At 65.3% G+C, this 20,101-nt stretch overlaps 3 protein-coding genes across 4 annotated transcripts; 2 read left to right on the forward strand and 1 right to left on the reverse strand.

Moving 5' to 3' along the window:
- Positions 1–1,220: 1,220 nt before the first annotated feature.
- ELL3 (elongation factor for RNA polymerase II 3) lies at positions 1,221–10,309 on the reverse strand. Its single transcript, XM_067555396.1, has 12 exons — positions 9,492–10,309; positions 8,901–8,942; positions 7,212–7,339; positions 6,235–6,398; positions 5,331–5,560; positions 5,123–5,247; positions 4,766–4,856; positions 3,548–3,824; positions 2,823–2,880; positions 2,241–2,412; positions 2,122–2,166; positions 1,221–2,054 (listed from the first exon to the last, which is right to left on the reverse strand). The coding sequence occupies exons 1-12, from the start codon at positions 9,618–9,620 to the stop codon at positions 1,947–1,949; spliced, it is 1,569 nt and encodes a 522-aa protein (XP_067411497.1). The 5' UTR covers positions 9,621–10,309; the 3' UTR covers positions 1,221–1,946.
- LOC137157965 (peptidyl-prolyl cis-trans isomerase FKBP8-like) lies at positions 10,183–16,295 on the forward strand. Of its 2 annotated transcripts, none has more exons than XM_067555393.1 (8): positions 10,183–10,450; positions 11,397–11,566; positions 12,407–12,495; positions 12,779–12,996; positions 13,235–13,407; positions 13,864–13,941; positions 14,367–14,498; positions 15,849–16,295. In XM_067555393.1, exons 1-8 carry the CDS (start codon positions 10,183–10,185, stop codon positions 15,867–15,869), a joined length of 1,149 nt encoding a protein of 382 aa, XP_067411494.1. In that variant the 3' UTR covers positions 15,870–16,295. The 2 variants fall into 2 exon arrangements, with proteins under 2 accessions (XP_067411494.1, XP_067411495.1); XM_067555394.1 differs by having other exon boundaries at positions 14,367–14,480.
- A 134-nt stretch (positions 16,296–16,429) lies between these two features.
- On the forward strand, positions 16,430–19,058 carry SERF2 (small EDRK-rich factor 2). Its single transcript, XM_067555395.1, has 3 exons — positions 16,430–16,570; positions 17,682–17,790; positions 18,701–19,058. Exons 1-3 carry the CDS (start codon positions 16,564–16,566, stop codon positions 18,762–18,764), a joined length of 180 nt encoding a protein of 59 aa, XP_067411496.1. The 5' UTR covers positions 16,430–16,563; the 3' UTR covers positions 18,765–19,058.
- The last annotated feature ends 1,043 nt before the right edge of the window (positions 19,059–20,101 follow it).

The raw sequence follows: 20,101 nt of genomic DNA on the forward strand, positions 1-20,101 counted from the left end.
GAATCCCCAAGAGGGGACAGCAGGAGCTGGCCAGCTGGGTAAGGGCTTGCCCTGAGTGCAGGGCTATGCTGCCAGCCCTGAAATGCTGCGCTTAGCTTGCGCCAGGTGGAAGCCCCGGAGCTGGATAGCAGGAGCCGGCTGTGAGGAGGGAGGGTCCTGGCAGCCAGGCCGAGCTGACAGGCATGTTGGTCAACCAGCCGGAGCCATGCTGAGGTCTGGCTCCGCACAAACAGCTCCGGGTTCAGAACCAGCCAGGCTTTGCCTGCCGCTGACTGGCATTACAAAGCAGCAGAGGATTTAGACTCATTTATTGCTGGAGCACGTTCTGGATACAGTAGCATTTACACCATGGTCTCCCCACCTCCCTCACTCACTCCCCGGCCTTTACTCTATCAATTCCTAAGCACTACGGTCTGATAGCTTCCCCCAGCCAGCTCCAGCGCTGCGCCATCCGCTGCCCTGGGGCTGTGCTGGGGCGAGGAGGCTGGGGCTGTGTTCTGGGGGTGGGGGTGAGGCAGCTCTGCTTGTGCGTTTCCTGCTGGGCTGGCTGTAGCTCCAGAGCAGAGACTCAGCCACTGGCCCTGGGTGTAACAGCCCTGCCCCGAGGCAGGCTCTGCTCCCAGCAGCTGTAGCCTGGCACAGAACTAGAGCAACCGCCAGGGGAAGGGGCAAGGCAGTGAGCGGGAGGATCCTTGGTGGCACAGGCACTAATGTGGACAGGCAGTAAGTGAGAGAGCGGGGTCCTGACCCCCTCAGCCATGAACAGCTGTTACCCTCCTGCCCCTGGAAGGCAGGAGGCAGCTTTCAGCTGACACACCCCCCCCCCCCCCCCATTGGCTCAAGGCTGGGAGCATCTTTTGCCTAACCCAGCTGGGCCCACTGGCTGAGGAGCAGTGTTCAGCGGTCACCGGTGCTGTAATTAACGTATTCCGCAGCGCCTAGGCCCCCTCGGCATGGCCCAGCGCTGTAAGGACAGCTCCCTCCCTCGTCCTTAGGCCAGCTGGTACCTAAGGCAACGGGCTGCAGCCCCAGCGCTGGGCCATGGCGCGTTACAAGAGCTGAGGAGCAGCTCAGGCAGGTGCTGGGAGAAGGACGAAGGCCGGGGCCTCGCTCACAGCCGCACCTGCTGTGCGTTGTGCACTGAGCTCTTTAACGCAGGGACACCAGAGCCCCCAGAGCCTCCACCCGGCAGGGTCATGTCCCCCTGCCCTGCAGCATGAAGGGCACCGCAGCAGCCATTATCTAGCCCCCTCTTCCCCCAGCACGTCCAAGTACAGATGGCAGCAGGGCTGCCTAGCAGAGCAGCATCTCACACAGGGCGGGAGCCACCTCCCTGCACCCCCGGGCTGCTGCAATACACTGCTCAAGCAGCAGGCAGGCAGCAAACCCGAGCCCAGCCTGGGGCACGGTGCCCAGGCCTGGGCCCCTGACGCTGGCGATTGAAGTTGTCCCTGTTGGGAAAGGCTCTGCCGTGCTCTGAGCTCCCTCGGGGGGAAGGGGGAGACGGGGAGCAGAGCTAGCGAACGAAGGTGGCAGGTCCCACTTCTGGGTCTGAGTGGGCAGGCCTGCCTGGAACTAGCAGCCCCGCGTACCAGGCAGAGCTCTGTAGTACAGGCTGGCATGGGGCACAGGAACCGCCCATGAGCAGGAGCCTTCGCTGCAGCAGCAGCACTAGCCCAGGTGCCCCTGGGAGCTGGAGCTCCTCCGGGTAAGACAGCAGCGCCCAGGGGACGATGCACAGAGCCCGTCACACACCGTGTGCTCTGGGGCAGCCACAGCCTGCGCTGTGCTGCACCCCCCACCGCCAGCCCCTAGAACAGCCGGACTGGGCTGCAGGGCTGCACTACGGGTGCAGAGCATGCACTAAACACACCCCTGCGACCGGGAGACAAGAATGGGGCCAGCAGTTACTGCTGCAGGCGCAGAGCCTGGGCCCAGCCGGCTCCCTACGGAGCCTCGGTCTTCTCAAACTCCAGGATGAGGCTCTTGATGTGGGACAGCTTTCGGTGAAGATACTCGCAGCGGTCCTTCTCCTTCCGGTAGCTGGGGTAGGTCTGCAAAAGAAAGCACCGGTCAGCTCCTGCCAGGCCACCAACCCCAGCCCCTGGCTGCCAGCCTCACCTTCTTGAACCTCCTGTATTCCTGCAAGATTCTCTCTTCGACTGCCTGAAAAGCAAGAGACATGCATCAGCAAACAGCCACGGCAGGCGGGCCTGCCTGCCCCCCCGGCCCACGCTCACCTTGTGCGCCTCCGTTTCTGGCATCAGCGTTTTGATTTTGGCGCCCAGCTGGATGAATCTCCTGCTCACGTTCCCGATCCTGGCATGGAGGTGCCGATACTCTGCGTAATCCGCAGTGAATGCTTCCACGTAGGCCTGACGCTGCTCCACCGAGCAGACGGGTCTGTACTTCCTATCACAGCCAAGAGATACGGCCTGGCTAGTCCCTCAGGCACGGCCAGGGGAGCTCAGCATGAAGTGCACCTGCCCGAATGCCAGGGACTGCGGCTCCGTCAGAGCAGCTCCATCTCACGGGCCTGCCCCGGGGCAGCTTCCCTGCAGCAGCAGGTAATGTTACTCCACTGCCCCACCTTAGCCCCGCAGGCGAGCGAGCGGGACCCTTTGAGCTTCCATTTGACACCAACGTGGAGTTTGCAGGCTGGGCAATCCGCAGCCCAGCCTGGCTCCAAGCGCAGCCTGCCCTGCCTGACTCCGAGGAAGGCTGTGGGGGCAGGAGCTGGGCCAGGGCCCCACTCATGCTCCCTGCTGCCCAAGGGAGGGGGAGGAGGCGGAATCAGCCTGCCAAGGTGTGCAGGGACTTACCGGCAGTACTCTGGGATCTCTGCTAAGGCGGCAGGGGGGCTGGCCCGGGAGCTGCTGTCTGGGGAGGAAGCAAAAGAATTAGGAGAAAAACTCTTCAAAGCAACGTCCCGTCCAAAACTGCCGCTCAGTTGCTCGGGGGCACTGAGCCTCTGCCAACCCCGCGGCAGGATCAACGCACCCGAAACACCGCGAGCTGCCGCAAGAGGGGCTGCTCCGCCCCGGCAGCCTGTGGAAGGGACGGGCCGGTGCCCGCAGCCGCCAAGAGCTCCGGGCAGGTATCGGCTGGCAGGTGAGCAGCATGCCCTGCCCCAGGGAAGCTGCACCCACCCCCGGCACGTGGCCAGGAGCGGAGCGCAGCGAGGCCCAGCCCCACCCGCGGTTACAGCATCTGCAGGGTGCTCGTCACCCCTCCCCACCTCACGGGGGGGCCTAGGGCCCCAGCCAGGCTGCTGCCTGAGCCAGGAGAGCCCTGCAGAGAACTAGCATCCCCCCGCTCCAGGGTGCCCCTGCTGGCCAGGGGAGCGCGGCGGCACCTCTAGCTGGCACTTGGGGGCCCAGCTTCCCCCTCCCTGAGGCGAGCCTCGCTCTGGGCTCATCCCAAGCCCCTTTTCAGCCCCCACCCCCGCTTCCGCCTGGCTGCTCCCGAGTCTCTGCGGCCGTCGGGGCTGGGCACTTACTGCGACGAGGGGCAGAGCCGGGCAGCCGGGGTGCGGGCGGCCCCTCACCTTGCAGCGCGCAGAGGTGCTGCTCCAGGCGCAGCGCTCCCTCTTCCCATTCATCGCCGCCCTCCCCCTCGCTCGTCTCCTCCGCCGAGCTCGGCGGCTCCCCGGCCGCGCTGCTCCTGGGCCGCTGGCACGGCTGCTGCGGGCTCTGCCTGCCCGGCGGCTCCAGGCCAGGCTCCGGCAGGCTGCGGCGTGACCCCAGCGAGCCGGGAGCCAGCTCTGGGACACAGGCTCTCTTCAGCCCCCGGGGGTGGGAGGCATCCAGCAGGGCCAGTCGCTTCTGAAAGACAAACCCTCCCAGAGTCACCCCCAGGCTGGGGCCCGCCCTGCGGGCAACAGGTGAGCAAGGGGGATCCCCCTTCCCAACAGGTGAGCAAGGGGGATCCCCCTTCCATCCCCCCACCCTGCCCTGCCCCGCCTGCCACTGAGGAGCTCCCCCCACCCGCTCTAGGCCAGCCAGGCTGCCCCCCAGGATGAACCCCCCACGACAGCCCCCACCCACCTCAGGCCGGAGACTTGGCACCATGGCTGGAGGGACTCTGGGCAGTGCCCAGCCAGAGCCAGGCGCTCAGCTGGGACCGGCAGCGCCCCCCTTCCCAGCCCGAGGCAGAGCTGCCTAGACAGCGGCCGGGGCACCCATTCTCCTGCCCTGCTGGGAATTGTGCCTGGATGGGGGGGGGGTTCCAGCCTGCCCAGGTTAGTGGCGGGGGGGGGTTCCAGCCTGCCCAGGGTTAGCGGGGGGAGGTTCCAGCCTGCCCAGCGGGGGGGGTTCCAGCCTGCCCAGGGTTAGCGGGGGGGGGGGTTCCAGCCTGCCCAGGGTTGGGGGGGGAGGTTCCAGCCTGCCCAGGGTTAGCGGGGGGAGGTTCCAGCCTGCCCAGGGTTGGGGGGGGAGGTTCCAGCCTGCCCAGGGTTAGCGGGGGGGGTTCCAGCCTGCCCAGGGTTCCAGCCTGCCCAGGGTTGGGGGAGGTTCCAGCCTGCCCAGGGTTAGTGGGGGGGGGGGGGTGCGGTGGTCCTGGACTGTGGGGGAAGGAGTTGAGCTTGCCATGGGGGGGAAGCACCGTGGTGTGAGTGTCTCTGCAAATCAGCTGGGTTCTGGGAACCAGACCATTTGCAAACAAAGCCGTGCCTATTTAAATGTGCAAACTGGGCTCTTGTCACACGTTGGCTCCCCAGATTCCTGCCCCTCGCGCCACGCCCTTGCCCACCAGTACCAATACTCACCACGCCCAAGGGCTGTCTGCTGGCACCCTGGCAGGAGGGGCACTCCAGAGGCACCAGGAAGGGCCTGGCCACAGCTCGGTGGGCCTGATTCCTGGCGCACAGGAGAGGAGAGGTCAGGAGCAGCTCACGCAGGCCGAGAACCGGGCCCCTGGGGCTGGGCAGGCCGCGGTCAGGGCTCTTGGAGTGGGACGGGCCCATGGGCCGGGAACAAGGCATGACCCCGCCGTCTGCGCGCACACAGGCGTGCCAGGCAGCAGAGCAGCCCACCCCCTCCCCACAGCCCGCTGGGACTGCTGCATTCCACCCCAGGCTCCAGGACTGCGGGGGCCCAGACACTGCCCAGCCCCAGCGCTGCACCTGTGCAGGAGCTGCCTGACATGCTGCCGCTCCTCAGCCCTGTAGCCCGGCCAGTCCTCCTGCACTTGCCCCCAGAGCGCCTCCTTCAGGCAGTAGCTGCCCTCCCGGGGGTTCAGCTGCCCCACCTGCATGGGAGAGCAGCAGAGTCAGCGAGCGCCTCACAGCCCAGGGGCAGGCGATGCGGCCCTGCCCGCTCCCCCCCACTCACCTCCTCCAGCACACACAGCAGCTGTGCCCCGTCCTTCAGGCCGATCTGCGCCCTGGCCAGCCGCTCCAGCAGCTCATGTCTGCAGTGGGGCCGCAGCGCTAGAAGCTGCACCAGGCTCTTCACGAGAACGCTGCGGTCTGTCCCCAGGGGGCTGCATCTCCTGCCCCCAGCAGAGCATGCCCCCAGTGGGGCACTGACGCCCAGCCTCTTTGGCACGGTGACACGTTTACCTGCAGAGAGACCCGCGCACAGTGGCTGTGAACTCCCACAGAGCAGAGCAGGCAGCCCAGCGGTGCCCCATGGTCTCCGTTCGCTCTCATCCCGGCTCTCACAGCTAGCACCAGGCTCCTCTCTGCCCTGCCCAGAGCTGGGCCCCCTGGCACGGAGCCTTCTCCTCTGCAGCCCCTGCCACCCCAGGTGAGGGTCCCTCCACTTCATTCTGAGTTTGGGATAAATCCTGCCACGCTGAGGCCTGGCATATGTGCTGCAGCTCAGGCGGACTGAGCCGGGATTCTGGAGGGAAAGCCATGCAGAGAGGCTGGGTCTCACACACTAACCGCTGCAGCCCCAGCCCACCCGCCAGCTCCTTCCTGACCCCAGACTGGCCAAGCCCCGTGGCTGGCAGCCCCCTGCCCAGCAGGCCCAGTGCAGCCGGAAGGGTGCAGAACAGATTCTGGAGTGCCGCAGCCTCGGCCATGTGAACCCAGCTCGGCTCACACTCAGCAGGGGCAGGCGCTGTATTTCGCCCAGCCGCCCTGCTGCCAGCACTCACATCCGGCTAGCCGGGCCCCCAAAACGCACACGATCCCCTGCCCATGTGTGGAGTGGAGGGGCTGCTCTGCTCCCACTTCTCAAGGGCAGGGCCACTCGAGCCAGGCCTGACCACGGCAGGATCCTGCCTTACCATGGCCCGGGGCTGCTGGCTCGATCTCAATAGCAGCTCTGCTCCACGCCTCCTTCTCCGCCTGGGACACACGCTCCCGTGTCAGCCGGTACGAGTCGTCGGTGGCACAGACGGTGATTTTCTCCTGGATGCTGCCCACACAGTCCAGCTGGTTCTGACCCAGGCTGTGAGCACAGAAACCTGCATCAGCTGGGCCTGGCCCCTCCGCATCTCTAACCCCGGCCGAGCAGCTTGCCAAGGAGCAGGAGAGCAGGGGACCAGCCCTGGTTTGCTTCTCCCTAGCCCACGCTCAGGGAGGGGGTTGGTACGCCCAGCTGCACAGCAGGGGCACGGGTCAGAGCCAGTGATGTGCACTTGCCTGATCTCATCCCGGTGGCAGCCTCCTGCTGGGACGGAGTGGGAATTTTCTGTAACATTTTGTGTGACGTGTGGGCGCCTCAGTTTCCCCTATATGCTGCAGTGTTGCCGAGGTGGTGGGCACAGGCTGTCTGTCCATGGACAGGCTGGGGCACAGGTGCGAATGGCGCCTGGCTGTCTCGGGCCGGCCCCACCTCAGTGGAGAGTCCATGAGGACAAAAGCAAATCCAGTCACCAGGACTCTGGTACCTAGACACTAAGGACCAGGGATGGTCCCACCTCTGCTGGAAGCCGGCCGGGATTGCCCAGCTGGAGCACACAGGACAGGCAGGGGCGGTGGGCGTTTGGGAGTCACCTGAGCCGGGTGCGAGAGGTCAGAGGCCGGGGCTTTGGGCTCGGGGCTGAGCAGGGGGGGTCTGTTCTCTGCGCTAACAAGACCGTCCTATTCGCAGCCAGCCGACTAGCGAACCCGAGTGTTTCTCAGCGCTGCGAGTGTCCGATGCTGCTGGAGGTGCCTGGACAGAGACTCAAGGGCAGCTGGTACCTGCCTGGCACTTCAGGGCAGGAAGGGGAAGGAAACAAGCCCTGGCCTCAGGGGCCCGGCCTGGCCCCACACTCACCGGGAGACACACTGCCGGACGCAGTCGAAGCTGGCCTGGGGCTTGTCCTTGCTGTAGCGGGACAGGTAGAAGGCGAAGAGGCGAACTCCTCCGCCCGGGCTGCCCGGGGCACATGGGATCTTGATGTACTGTCCAGGAGAGCAGGGGCCAGTCATTCCCATTGTCCCTGCCCTCCCCACAGCCCGTGGTCACAGACGCAGGCCCAGCAGCACTGCCAGCTCATTGTCTGGCTACAGACCCGCTCCCCAGGGGCCAGGGCCCATTCTTAGCAGCAGCTCCCCCAGGGGCAGCGCACCACGAGTTTAACCCTTGCAGTGCTGGGCAGTTTCCAGGGCTGAGGGAGCTAACAGGACGGGCGTGGGCTTATTTCCAGCAGCGGGTTCACACCGGGGAAGACGGGGGGGGGGGGCGGCCTCTGAAAAACAGGGATCAGCAGAAGGGAGTGTTGGAGTTCTCAGGCACCCCCCAGCCCACGCCCACAGATGGGGGGGGCTCTGCCCAGCTCAGGGGGGTGTACATGGGGCAGGCACCCCCAGCCCACGCCCGCAGATGGGGAGCTCTGCCCAGCTCAGGCAGAGGCTGGGGCACACGGTGGGCGTAGGCACGTTGCCTGTTCTCATTACCGCTGCCTCTGCTGAGCTGCCAGGCGAACACCTGCCGTCCCGGCCCCACTGCGCGGGGATTGCGGGTGTGTTTGCCAGCCAAAGGCCAGAGGGACCCTTAGCTGAGCCTTCCAGCAGCGACTCCCAGCAGGAATCCCGGGGGAGCTAGTTAGCGAGCGTGTGCAGCTGAGATGCTGCAGCAGCCTGGAGCCAAAGGGAGGGAGGCAAATCCCAGCCCCAGACCCCAGAAAACAACAGAGCGACGCGCCAGGCCCAGCAGCGCCCTGCTCTGCCAAGTCCACAGGTGGCAAGAGCAGCGTCTGGCCTGGCCTGACCAGGCCGGGACCCCCAGGCTGGGAGGCAAGAGACGTCCAGCGGGGCCGTGTCTGTAGAGCAGCCCCTGCTGCGGGTCCAGGGTGGGAGGGGATCCCCTGTGACGGAGCTGGGGAGATCCCCTGGGTCCCAGCTAGACCTTCTGCCGCAAGGGTTGGATCGAATCCTGCCCACGGTGCCAAGGCCTCGTCCAGCGTTCGCTGTGCCCAGTGACGGAGCGTCCACCCCAGGCTGAGCGTGCAGCCCAGCTCCCATTGCGGCTGCGCCCTGCACCCCACCCGGAGCAGCGGCGTCGCTGTGCTCCCTTTGCTGCCGAACTGTCCCCCCAGCTCCCCTTCAGCACAGCTAGCTCCCTGCCGCAGCACCAGGCCCTCGCCCCCTGGGCGCCGCAGCCCCCGCTCGGCCGTGCCCCTGGCTCCCAGCCGTAGGAGGAACAAGTCCTGCCCGCCCCCCGGGCCCCACCCAAGCGAAAGGAAAGGAGCGTGTCATGGGGCAGGGGCTATTCAGAGTTCACAGGTCACTGCCCAGGACTGGGCTGCTGGTGTGGGGACAGGCCCGGAGCAGAGCGTGGCTGGGGCTCAGGCCCAGGGGAGGGGAGCCGAGGCAGGCTGGGAAGGGGGTGCCCAGCACGCACCCCGGGAGAGGCAGGGCCGGGCTCTGGAAATCCTGCAGGACTGGCCGGGCCGGCAATGGACACACAAGGGAGCCCAGGGACGCATCCTGAAGCCCCCGCTCCCCTCACAGCCCCACTTACCCCCTGGCTGCCCTGGAAGGCGATGACAGGCTGGGCTGGTCCCTGCAAACAGAACAGCCGGAGCCACAGTCAGCAGCTGCCGTGGCGCCCCCCGACAGCCCGGCGCCCCCACGCAGCTGGACCACGGACCCCTCCGGGCGGGGATGCTCGCTCCCAGCCTCTGGGCACAAAGCCCATCGCCTCGCGTCAGGCTCCTGGGGTGGACGGGACCCTCGGCTCGGGGAGTCTGCCCCTGCCTGGCACGGGCCGGAGCTGCCCGCTGGGTAACGACCCTCCCCCAGGCAGCCCCAGCCCCCAGCCCGGCTGGGGGGCGAGGGTGGAGGGGGCGCGGGCGGCCCCGCTCGGGGAGGGCTGGCGGGGAAAGAGGGCGCTGACCCCTGTCCTGGCCCGGGGCGAGGGGCGGGAGAGAGACCATGGCGCTGACCCGGTCCGGTTCGGGGAGAGATGGGGGAGGGGCAGAGGGCGCTGGCCCGGGTCGGGGTCGGGGGGGGGGGCAGAGGGCGCTGAGCTGACCCGGTCCCGGTTCGGGGTCGGGGAGAGATGGGGTCGGGGCAGAGGGCGCTGGCCCGGCCCGGCCGGTCCCGGTCTCACCCGCTGGCAGTCCCGCAGCGCCCGCAGCGCCGGGTCGGTGAGTTTCAGGTGCAGGAGGCTGAGGCGGGGAGCGCGGGAGCCGCCCCGGTACCGGAGCCGCCCGGACAGCTCCGCGCGCGGCCCCGGCATGGCTGGGACTGGCAGTGGGGCCGCCCCGCTCCGCCCCGCCCCGCCCCACCCGCGGGAGCCCCGGGCGGCGGCTGGCAGAGGGGCGGCGCGGCTCGGTTCGGTTCGGTTCGGCCGGGCCGGGAGGCGGGGCAGCAGCCCGCCGGGGCCGGGGCTATTTTTGCGCGGCCCGGACAAATCCCCCTGATCGCATTAGCGGCTCCCACCGCGCTGCTAATCCCGCCCGCTCCAGGGCCCGCAACCGGCGCTGGCCCCCGGGGCTCCCCGCCGCAGCCCGGCCTCCTGCCCCGGCCCCTGTCAATGAAAGGGCGGGGCCGCCCTGGGCCGGGACCGGCGCCTGGACACGGGCCGGTTTGGCGGGGGCGGGCTGAGGGTTGAGCCCGGGGCTGCAGGATGGGTTTACGCTAATCCGCCGTGGATTAGAGCCCCTCGCCCGCCAGTCCCTGCCCAGCGCTCTGCTGCCGGCCGGCTGGGAGCAACCCCCCAGTGCCGCCTGGGCTGGGACCTGGGGCCGGCCTCAGCCAGAGGACCCCTCTCCCAGTCCCCAAGCCTGGAGCCTCTGGGGATGGCCCAGGTGAGGAAGAAGGAAGCAGAGGCCAGCGAGCCCTGCCCCAGCCGGGCAGCAGCAGCCGAGAGCCCAGGGGGCCGGGAGCTGGCGGGGAGCCCGCGCCTGGGGCGGGCCGTCAAGTTCCTCCTGCCGCACACGACAATCGAGGCCCCCCCGCCGCAGGAGGAGGAGCGGCAGTTCTACCGGAGGCTGGAGCAGGTGCTGGGCCCAACGCAGGGGCGCTTCGAGGAGCTGTTCAGGGCCCAGGGCTGGGCAGATGTCACAGGTGAGTCACCAGGACTACGGGGAGGGGGAGACCAGACCACCAGTCCCCAGAGCAGCTTCTGGGAAGTTCCCTTCTGCCCCCGTCCATGCCTCCGCACAAGCCCTGTGCTCCTCTGAGCGCAAGGCAGAGCTGCCCGGCTCTTCCATCCTCCTCCTCATCTGGGCGCCAGGAGCTCCCACTGCCATCGCCACTGGCACCGGTCACCTGGCTGCACCCGGCCTGGGGCTGGACTGCAGGGTGGCATGGGGGCAAGGGTCTGGTCATGACGGTGGATGGGTCTCTGGCCAGCCAGCTGTGGCTGGCACCGTGCAACGTGGCTGGCCCATCCGGGGCAGTGTGGCACGGGTGAGCCCCTGCCGGGTGCACAGCTGTCTACCATGGGGCGCTTTCAGCCCCTTCAGAGCTGCCGAGCAGCATGCGGGCAGAGCCCGGGCTGGAGGGCACATGACCCTGAGCTCCAGCAGCTGAGAGCTTCACTAGCACTGGGCCCGTTTCCAGGCCACAGAATTGCTGCATGCAAGAGAAACATGCATGTAAACCAGGGTGGGCCAGTGGGCAGGGCACTGGGCTGGGATTCTAGTCCTGGCTCTGCCACTGACCTGCTGGGGCACCGTGGCCAAGTCATTTCTCCTCTCCTGGCCAGGTTCTCCTCTCTGGCGGAGCAGACTGTGGACTCTGTGGGGCAGGGCCCAGCACTCACACATACTACAGCATGGCTGTCCTTCCTGCCGCAGCCTCCCTCGCTGGTCCAGGCTGCGGGCCCAAGAGCAGAAGCAATGAAACAAGGGGTCTAATTAGGAGGGAGGCTCCTGAGGGGCGTGGGGGGGGGGGGAAGTACTGGTCCCGGTCCCACACCCCAGGCCGCGAAGCCCAAAGCGCACCAGGCCCTGTGGCAGTGGCTCCGGCTCCACGGGCTGATTCCCCTCTCCCTGTTTGCTTCCCCAAGAGGACAAATCCCTGAGGAAGTGGCTGGTGAGAGAAGGCCATGGAGAGGCCAGCAGGCCCCAGGCAGGCCAGGAGGTGACTCTGAAGCTGCTGGGAGTCCTGGAGGATGGCACCCTGGTGGAGAAGGACCCGAAGCTGACTTTCATCCTGGAGCAGGGGGACGTCATACAGGTCTGGTCTCATCCTGCACCCTAAGGACAGAGTCGCCATCTAGGCTGGCTGGTTTGGTGCCCCTGAAGACTGGCATGTGCTGGTTTTGAAGTGCCTGACTCCAGCATGGGGGACCGTGTTCTTTTGGTCCCATCTTGCTGTTGCAAAGAAATAAGCGACAGGTGGAAAAGCAGCAGGAACACTCCTGTGCTCTCCCTGCTGGCTCTGCAAGGCAGCGACAAAACCTCTTCCCACTGTGTGGGCCCCTCACTGAGCTGGGGCATAAACAGGGAGGCAGCTTAAAGCCTGGTGTTAATTCGCAGCGCCTGTGTTCAGCCCAGGGGAAGGAACCTGGTTGGCTGGACTGCTGCCCAGGGGCCCAGTCAGAACCATGGGGTTAGAAGGACTGCCTGGGTCATCTAGTCTGAACCTCTGCCAAGAGGCAGGATTTGCTGTGTCTAAAAATCCTTCCTGAGCCATTGCAGTCCCTGAGCTCAGCGCACCCACAGGCATGTAGCCCAGCCCTGTCTGGTGCATGCCAGCAGGAAGGGAACAGATCCCACAAGAATGGGGGCCTGTGGGGCAGTTGCCTCCCGACTTTGGCTTGCAATGAGAGGCAGAGCAGTAGAGACCCGAGTGCCACTCCCTAGAGGATGCCCGCCCCCTGGAGCAAGCCATCTCCCTCCCCTCCCTCCAGAATGCCAGGGGGTGGCTGGTGGAGCTCCGCATAGGGCTGTAAGCGGCTTTCATGGCTGAGCTTTAACTTCTCCACAGCATGCACTATATCAAACATGCTGAAGCAGCCCCCAAGCAGGACACTGGGGCAGGAATAAAGCACCTACTTTGTCCCCTTCTCTACAGGCTCTGGAGCTCGGTGTCCAGTCCATGCAGCTAGGAGAGGTGTCCTTCCTTCTCACCAGCTTCCTGTATGCTTACGGTCACCTGGGCAGGTAGGCTGTGCTTGATCCTTCTCCTGCCCTGGGCTGAGAGCAGCAGGTGCTGCCCACACGTCACTGTTCCTTTGGCAAAAGGCCCGAAGAGTAATCCTGGCGTTGGCTGCCTGGCAGGGTCCTGTCATCCTGGCCCAGCTGTTGGAGTAAAATCACAGCTCTCTGCACTGGCTGGGATTCCAGGGCTCTAAAAGCCAAGGGGCCCTGCACCCAGCCTCCCTGAGCGCAGGAGCCCAGGGATGGGCGTACTGGGGAAAGGCAAAATCTCACTTCCTCCCTCCAGGGACCCTGATATCCCATCGGATGCCTCACTGCTGTATGAGGTGACCCTGCTGCAGATCAGGGACAGCCCCGATCTGGGGCTCTTGCCCCCCTCCGGGCGCATCAGCCTCAGCAAGCAGAAGAGAGAGCGAGGGAACTTCCACTTCCAGCGAGAGGAGTACCAGCAGGCCATGCACGCCTACCAGCTGGCCCTGCGCATCCTGGACTCACCCGGTGCAGGTACAGTGAGAGACCCCCTGGGCTCATGGCATGAGTTGGAGTGGAGGGGAAAGTGGGGGATTCACACTAAGTGGGTCTGCAATTAGCTGGGAGAGAGTCCAAGATTAGAGGCTGGCATGGGACTGTGGTTGCACGTGGTCCTTTCCCGAGCGGCCCTGAGTGAGCTGCAGAGGCTGCCATAAGCAGGGCACACTCACCCCGCTGGCTTTGACTGGCTTGTTGTTGGGCTCATCCCCAGCCCCTCCAGACCCCGAGGAGGAAGAGGAGCTGCAAGAGCATCAAGTGAAGTGTCTGAATAACTGTGCGGCTGCCCAGCTGAAGCTGCAGCGGTTTGCGGAGGTGCTGGCGTCATGCAATGCGGTGCTGCACATCGACCCGCACAACGTGAAGGCTCTCTACAGGAAAGGCAAGGTACAGCCCAGCACCCCACCAAGGGAACCCAGGAGACTGGGGCCCGGCCTGGGAGATGAGGGAAAAGGCCGGTGAGGTGAGGTGAGGAGAAGACGGAGAAGCAGTGGATCCACCGCTTGCAGGATGAGATCTCACCCCACTTGTGAATCTCTTTCCCCACTTCTCGGAGTCTGAGCGGACTGGAGAGGCGGTGGGTTGGAGACCTTAGCCCAAAGGGCCTGAATGAGAGCAAGGCCAGGGCTAGAGAAAGGGGGGCAGGGGCGGAATAGGCAGCAGAAGGAAGATGAGCCAAGCAGAAAGTACAAGGCGTTAGCAACCAAAGGCTTTTCCTCTGGGTGGATGGGAGGCTCTCTCCATGTCCCTGCACTGCCAATCTCTCTCCATCAACCCTCCCTCCATAGCTCCCTACTGCCTCCTCCCGCTCCCTCCTTTCTTCATTCCTCCTTTGTCTCACAGCTGCTGGCAGAATGGGGAGAGGACCAGGAAGCCATGAACGTCCTAAAGAGAGCCCTCCAGCTAGAGCCCAGCACGAAGGTAGAGAGCAGAGCAAGGGCCCAGCCGCCAGGGTCTCCTCTTGAATTCATCATCCCCTGGGGAGCAGCTCGCTCCTGGCTCCAGGGAGATCTCCCCCCGCTCGCAGCTCATTCGGGGGGGGGGGGGGGGGCACATTCTGCGTATTTCATGTAAGGAGCCCATTAGAAGTGCTGTAGACAGGCACTCAGCACTGCTGCCCCATGGGGCCCAGAGGGGACAGTGACCCACCCCAGCCAGGCCAGTCGATGGCAGAACAGGGACGTCAAGACAAGTCCTGACCAACCAGGACTGAGCTTCCTACTAAAGCTGCTGCCGTATGCTAGGGGGAGAGGCCACAAGGACAGGTGCCCCGGGGCTGCAGCCCTCTCTCTCCCCACCCCAGGAAGAAGCAGGTGGAGCTGCTGCCCTCTCTCCTTCTCTTCCAGGCAATTCACGCTGAGCTCTCAAAGCTAGCCAGGCGTCAGAGAGGGCAGCCGGAGCGCCCTGCCCCCACAGCCATGGACCAGCCCAGGCTCCAAGACGAGCCGGTGCAGCCAGCGGTGGGTCACAGCGCTTGGGTATGCAGGCTTGGCTGAACCAGGACACTGGTGCTGCTCTGCCACAGGAGCTCTGCTTCCCCGTTACTGTGCTGGGTGCAGTTAACTGTGTCTGCACCCAAAGCCTGAACCCCTCCCTGGAGCCCTGCCTTGTTAACCCGCCTGCCTAGCGGTGACTGCCCATCTGCCTGGCCCAGCACCCGAAGCTTTCCCAACGAGCGATTCATTCCCTGCTGGAAGGCTCAGCTGGAGGCTATGCCACCTCTTCCTGGGGCCAGGAGCGTCACCTGTTCCCCATGAGGAGAGCATGGTATACACACAGGGCCGCCTGCTGGTTTTATTGTATCTGAGCAGAAAGCTGGCGGATGGATGCCAGGACTGCAGGAAGGAGCCGTAGGGCCTCATAATGCTCCATGCTCACCCCTGAGGCTGACGCTGCTGGTGGAAAACCTAGGTTCCCATTGCTGGGGGTGGAGGGGAGTTGGTGTCTGAGCCCTGCACTACCACCGCGGGGTGAGAGTCCAGGGGTGGGGAACCCAGGCCCTCCCTGCTCCACCAGCTTCCAACACTGGGCCCCGTAAATAGTAGTTAAAAATGTGCAGGCTAAGTTCTCCCTGGAGTCCTCTCAGGTCACCCTCGGGAGGGTCTTCCTCTCTGTCATGGCTTGTCAATGCTGTACTCCATGGATGAAGGGCCTGCAGTGGGTTGGCAGCAGGGCTCGGCCCCAGCCACCTGGTGCCCAGCAGCTTCTTGGCAGGAGCCAGCAACACACACCTGCTCTGACCCCTTTGGAGCTCAGCATCCAGCGAGTGTGCCCCATAGGGGCAGCGGGGCCAGGCAGGCTGTCTGGGCTTGTACACCCTGCCACATCCAGCACAGCATCTCCACCTGGCTCGGGCTGGTTGCACGGTCACCCAGCAGAGACACTCCCAGCCCCACCTGGCATTGCGCAGGGTGGGGCTGAAGGCTGCATCTGGGGATGAGAAGAACGGCCCCTAGCCCAGCAATGAAAGTGAGGCAGGAACAAGCAGCAGTGGGGTTGGGCGGGGAGATGAACTACAGCAACCCTGGGCCCCCCCCCCATCTTCCCTGGGGAGCACAAAGCACCGGATACAGAGAATAACCTTAGCTACACCCCCACCCGCAGGGCAGGTGGGCGCTGTCCCCGAATCACAGCTGGGGAGACCACAGGCAGAGTCAGCAACGGGACAGGCCGGACAGCGGGTAGGTGCGGGGGCTGCGCTCTCCTGCCAAGGCAATGGCCTGGTGACCCCTGTCAGCCTGTGACACCCGCCCGCGGCCCAGGCTGCCCTGTGGGATCCTGCAGCGGGCTGGGGGGACGCTCATTCTCGGTCTCTCCTCCTCTTGCAGACGGACCCAGGTGGTCCATAGCCGCTGAGCGATGCCAGCTGAGCTGAGCTGCCCTGTCTTCTCCGGGCCAGCCCTGGAAGCTGCTCTTTGGGGCTGGGCAGTGCCCTCCCTCTGCCTGGCAACACCAGCTGAGACTAAATGGGCGGGAGGGAGGGAGGCGGGGGCTCACAGCTCCGCCCCAGGCCAAAGGGGAGCCCCGTGTGGGGCGGTGCCGGGCTGCGCTGCGGGGGGCAGAGAGCGGGACCATCCGCAGTGACCTTGTAAATAAATCGGCTGTTCTAGCCGGCACCTGCAGCCGCCTGAGGTCGGGACGAGCCGGGGGCCGGGCTCACGCCGTAGCGGGACCGGCTCTGCCCCTGCAGCCTCCCCGGCGGGCCCGCACCGGAGCAAAGGGGGAGCTGGGAAGGAGCAGGCCGGGCAGCTGGGGGGGTCTACTGCCCCGGGCCGGCCCCGCCCACAGCGCCCGGCAGAAAGCCGGGCCACGCCCCCCAGAGAGCCGGGCCACGCCCCGCCGGCCCCCAGCCAACCGTAACACAGGCCCTCGCGGGCCCGCCCCCTCACTGCTTTCCGCCAATGAGACGCTGCCGGGGGCGGGTCTGTGCTGCGGTTGGGCCGCCCGAGGCCTCGTTCCCGTAAATCTCCGGGCCAATCAGCGCGGCCCTGGCTAGGGACGTGGCCGCGGCCGCCGAGCGGACGGAGCCGAGCGAGCGGAGCCATGACCCGTAGGTGCCGCGCGCCCCGGCCCGCCCGTGGGGGGCCGGGCAGCCCCGCGCTTGTGTGGGGAGCCCGGGGGCGGGGCGCCCGGAGGGTTATGGGAGGAGCCCGGGGGGCGGGGTTTGTGGGGAGCCCAGAGAGACCTGGGGGGGCACCCGGAGGGTCATGGGAGGTTTGTGGGGCGCCGGAGGGTTATGGGGGGAGCCTGCGGGTGGGTTTTGGGGGGGTGCCCAGAGGGTCATGGGGGGTTTGTGGGGCGCCGGAGGGTTATGGGGGGAGCCTGCGGGTGGGTTTTGGGGGGTGCCCAGAGGGTCATGGGGGGTTTGTGGGGCGCCCGGAGGGTTAGGGGGGAGCCTGCGGGTGGGTTTTGGGGGGGTGCCCAGAGGGTCATGGGGGGTTTGTGGGGCGCCCGGAGGGTTATGGGGGGAGCCTGCGGGTGGGTTTTGGGGGGAGCCCCGGGTGCCTGTGCGGGAAGCAGGGGGCAATGGGAGGGGGCGGGGGCAGCCCCACTTGTCCAGCCAGGTGCGGTGGCTCTGAGGGGCTCCCCGGGGCCGGCTGCAAGGTTGCTGACTGCGAGGATCCTGTCTGGGCAGTGCCCGTGTGGGCAGGCACCCGGCAGCGGGACGGCAGCTCTGGCCACGTGGGTCCGTGTGCTCCGTTGTCCGAGCTCTGCGGGGCTGCCTGGCGGCGCACACCTGGCACCTGTGTGGGTCGCTGTTCTCACCACGCCGCTGTGTACCTGGCCGCGCACACGCAGCTGCCACGCATGGAGTCACCGTCCGTACCCATCCACACAGCCTGGCCCTGGGCCCTGCATGCTTCCAGAGCGCAGTGCCGCTGCCCCCGCGCCTGACCAGCTTGTTCTTCGAGACAGAGGGTCAAGTGACCCTTCTCTGCGACCTGACAGCTGAGACAATAACCCAGCCTCGGCGCTGGCACCGGGAGACAGCCAGCCCGCGTTGAGCTGCAGGGATGGAATGACGGCTCCTCTCAGGCGTGTGCCCCTCGCTTCCAGAAGCACCTCAGAAGGGAGGGCACCTGGTGTCCGCTGGGGTTGGGCCATGAGGCGTTACCTCGTCCAGGGTGCAGCGAGTCAGTCTTCTGCTGGTATCGTTGCAGGCGGTAACCAGCGCGAACTGGCCCGTCAGAAGAACATGAAGAAGCAGACGGATTCAGGCAAGGGGAAGCGGCGGGATGACGGCCTGTCGGCTGCTGCCCGGAAGCAGAGGTAACTAGCCTTCCGAGGAAAAGGCTGGGGCTGGCTGGCTTTGTACCTCTCCCTCCTGGCCTGGGACTCTGCAACACAGCAGCTGACTGAACAAGGCCAGAGGTTCCTGGTTGGGGCTGCTGCCCCATGCTCCCTGCCTCTTGGAGGTCCTGGGAAGCAGGGGCTTGGCTCCCTTCTAACAGTGAGATTCATGCCCACAGGGCCCTGGGCCCCTTCAGAAAGCTCTAGGATGACATGCTGTGTCTCCGTCCATGTCCCAGCTCCTGCTGGGAGCCAGGGCTAGCTAGCATGCCGGGGTCAGAGCCCAGCAGGCAAGAGCCTGCAGGATGTGTCTCAAACAGGACACTGAGCCACACCCAGCTCTCTATTCTAGTCTGTAACGTTCTGCCATTAAGCTTCCTCTTAAATAAAGATAAACGAGTGTCCTGCGTGCCCCTCCTCTCATTCACCTGCCGTCCTGCACTGTCTTCCCTTTTCTGGGAGATTCTCTCTTTCCTCAATCACATTTTGTGGCGTGTTCAATAACTTGCTCTCCCGGTCCTCCAGTTGCATGAACCCACCCCACCAGCTGCGTGCTCCAGCAGAGGTCTTTGTCCTGTGTTTCTTCCTACTGCTTTGAGAATGCGCCAGTTGCAGCCCCACCTCTCTGAACTAGTGGAGTGCTGCCCTCCCCCACACACACCAGAGCAGACCTCAGAGTTTTCAAATTCAGTTCTCCTGAACCTGCAGTTTAGGGGCCCTGGATCTGCCAAGCCTCCTCTGGCCAGCAGCTTGCGCTGTGCCATCAGTGTTCCCTCTTGTGCTGAAATCCCCTGCTTCCAGAACTCTACTGAGTTGCTTTCCCTGTCCCCAGCAGACACAGCTGCTCCCTCCTGCCCTGCCAGGTAACAGGCTCCTTTTTTCCTAACAGAGACTCTGAGATAATGCAGCAGAAGCAGAAGCAGGCCAATGAGAAGAAGGAGCCACCAAAATAGCCCGTGGGGAACTTGATCTGGCCCAGGAGAAGTGAGGCAGCATCCCTGCCCTTTGCCCTTGTGCTTGCCCTGCCCCCATCTCTAGTCCACCATAGCCTCCTGGCCTGCTTGCTGGTAGAATGCAAAGCGTGTAGCCCTGCTGGGCTCGTCTGTGCCCCATGTGTGTTCTCCCTACTCTACACTGTGCAGCCGGGGCTGGCCTGGGGCTGCATAGACAAGCAGCTGCAGGAGCCCCTCACCTGTCGTACTCACAATGGACCCACTTCCATGTATTAAAGTAGCTTTTGGATTCCTCGGGCTGCTGGATTATTTGTAGGTGTCTGGGGTCCAGTAGAGCCATGCCCCTGAAGTGCCATTCCCTGGGCTAGCCACAGCCCTCCTCCCTCCTCCTGCCCACGGAGGGGCCAGAACCCCTCCTAGCTGAAAGCATGGCCCTGCCGAGGCGAGGCAGGGCGTAGGGAAATGGATAGCAGGAAGGGCAGGGGAAGCCGCAGGCTGCCTCCTTAGAGGCTATTGCCTGGGCAGTGCCTGAGGCTGAGCCAGCTGTCAACATATGGTGCAGCCCCAGAAGAGGTGGGGTGCTGTGTCTCTGGCAGCTGCAGTGGTCGAAGCTGGGCTCCAGCCGGAGGAAGGGAGAATACCGGGCGACCAACCGACGCCCAGCAGCCAGCAAAGGGGTAAAGGCTGTGAGCTGGCATCTGCCTGATGCTGCACGGATGTCCCACTTCGGCTCAGGTCCTGGAGAGGCAGGATGGGTGAGGTACCGGCTCTCATGGGACCAGCCTCTGAGCTCTACTGTGGAAGAGCTTGTGTAGCCTGGAAGCTGGCTCCTCTCCCCCAGCCATTGTTCCCATAAGAGCTAGTACCTTGCCCCCCTTGCGTCTCTGTGAGGCGTGGACCCACACGGCTACAGCTGCACTGCATTAAACTGGCTACAACTCAGAGCTGCGCTGGGCAGGAACACACCGTGCACTCCCCGGCCCAGGCTCTCGAGCATGGCTAGTGCCTCAGGAGTGGGATTTTCTGAGCTGAAATTGCCTGTGCTGCCCCACAGCGACCTTGCCCAAGGGACAGCGTGGCTTCCTCTGCCCCTCTTGGCTGAAGGAACCACAGGGTCGATCCCTCTTTTCCACAGTAGGTTCCACAGCAGCTAGCCTGAGATGTCTGCCTGGCAGGGGCACCCAGGTCAGTCATGGTTCCACTAGCTTCCTCACTCCGATCCACTGTCATCTTCACCTCCCTACAGAGCCAATGGGCACAAGGGTTACCAGAGTGCAGGCCCCTGCTCCCCCCTGTGATCACATCCTCCCCTCCCAGCAGGGGCAAAGGACAAGTCA

The sequence above is a fragment of the Emydura macquarii genome, unplaced genomic scaffold (genome assembly GCF_026122565.2).
Source record: "Emydura macquarii macquarii isolate MOO-44397 ecotype Brisbane River unplaced genomic scaffold, CSIRO-AGI_Emac_v2 contig_1644, whole genome shotgun sequence".
Lineage (NCBI taxonomy): Eukaryota > Metazoa > Chordata > Testudines > Chelidae > Emydura > Emydura macquarii.

Coding starts and splice junctions, on each gene's coding strand:
- LOC137157965 (XM_067555393.1), top strand. CDS start 10,183: ATGGCCCAGGTGAGGAAGAAGGAAGCAGAGGCCAGCGAGCCCTGCCCC. Junction 11,567..12,406: donor AGCAGGGGGACGTCATACAG/GTCTGGTCTCAT, acceptor CCTTCTCTACAG/GCTCTGGAGCTCGGTGTCCA. Junction 13,942..14,366: donor AGCTAGAGCCCAGCACGAAG/GTAGAGAGCAGA, acceptor CTTCTCTTCCAG/GCAATTCACGCTGAGCTCTC.
- SERF2 (XM_067555395.1), top strand. Junction 17,791..18,700: donor GCTGCTGCCCGGAAGCAGAG/GTAACTAGCCTT, acceptor TTTTCCTAACAG/AGACTCTGAGATAATGCAGC.
- ELL3 (XM_067555396.1), bottom strand. CDS start 9,620: ATGCCGGGGCCGCGCGCGGAGCTGTCCGGGCGGCTCCGGTACCGGGGC. Junction 2,881..3,547: donor GCACCTCTGCGCGCTGCAAG/GTGAGGGGCCGC, acceptor CTTCCTCCCCAG/ACAGCAGCTCCCGGGCCAGC. Junction 2,055..2,121: donor AATACAGGAGGTTCAAGAAG/GTGAGGCTGGCA, acceptor TTTCTTTTGCAG/ACCTACCCCAGCTACCGGAA.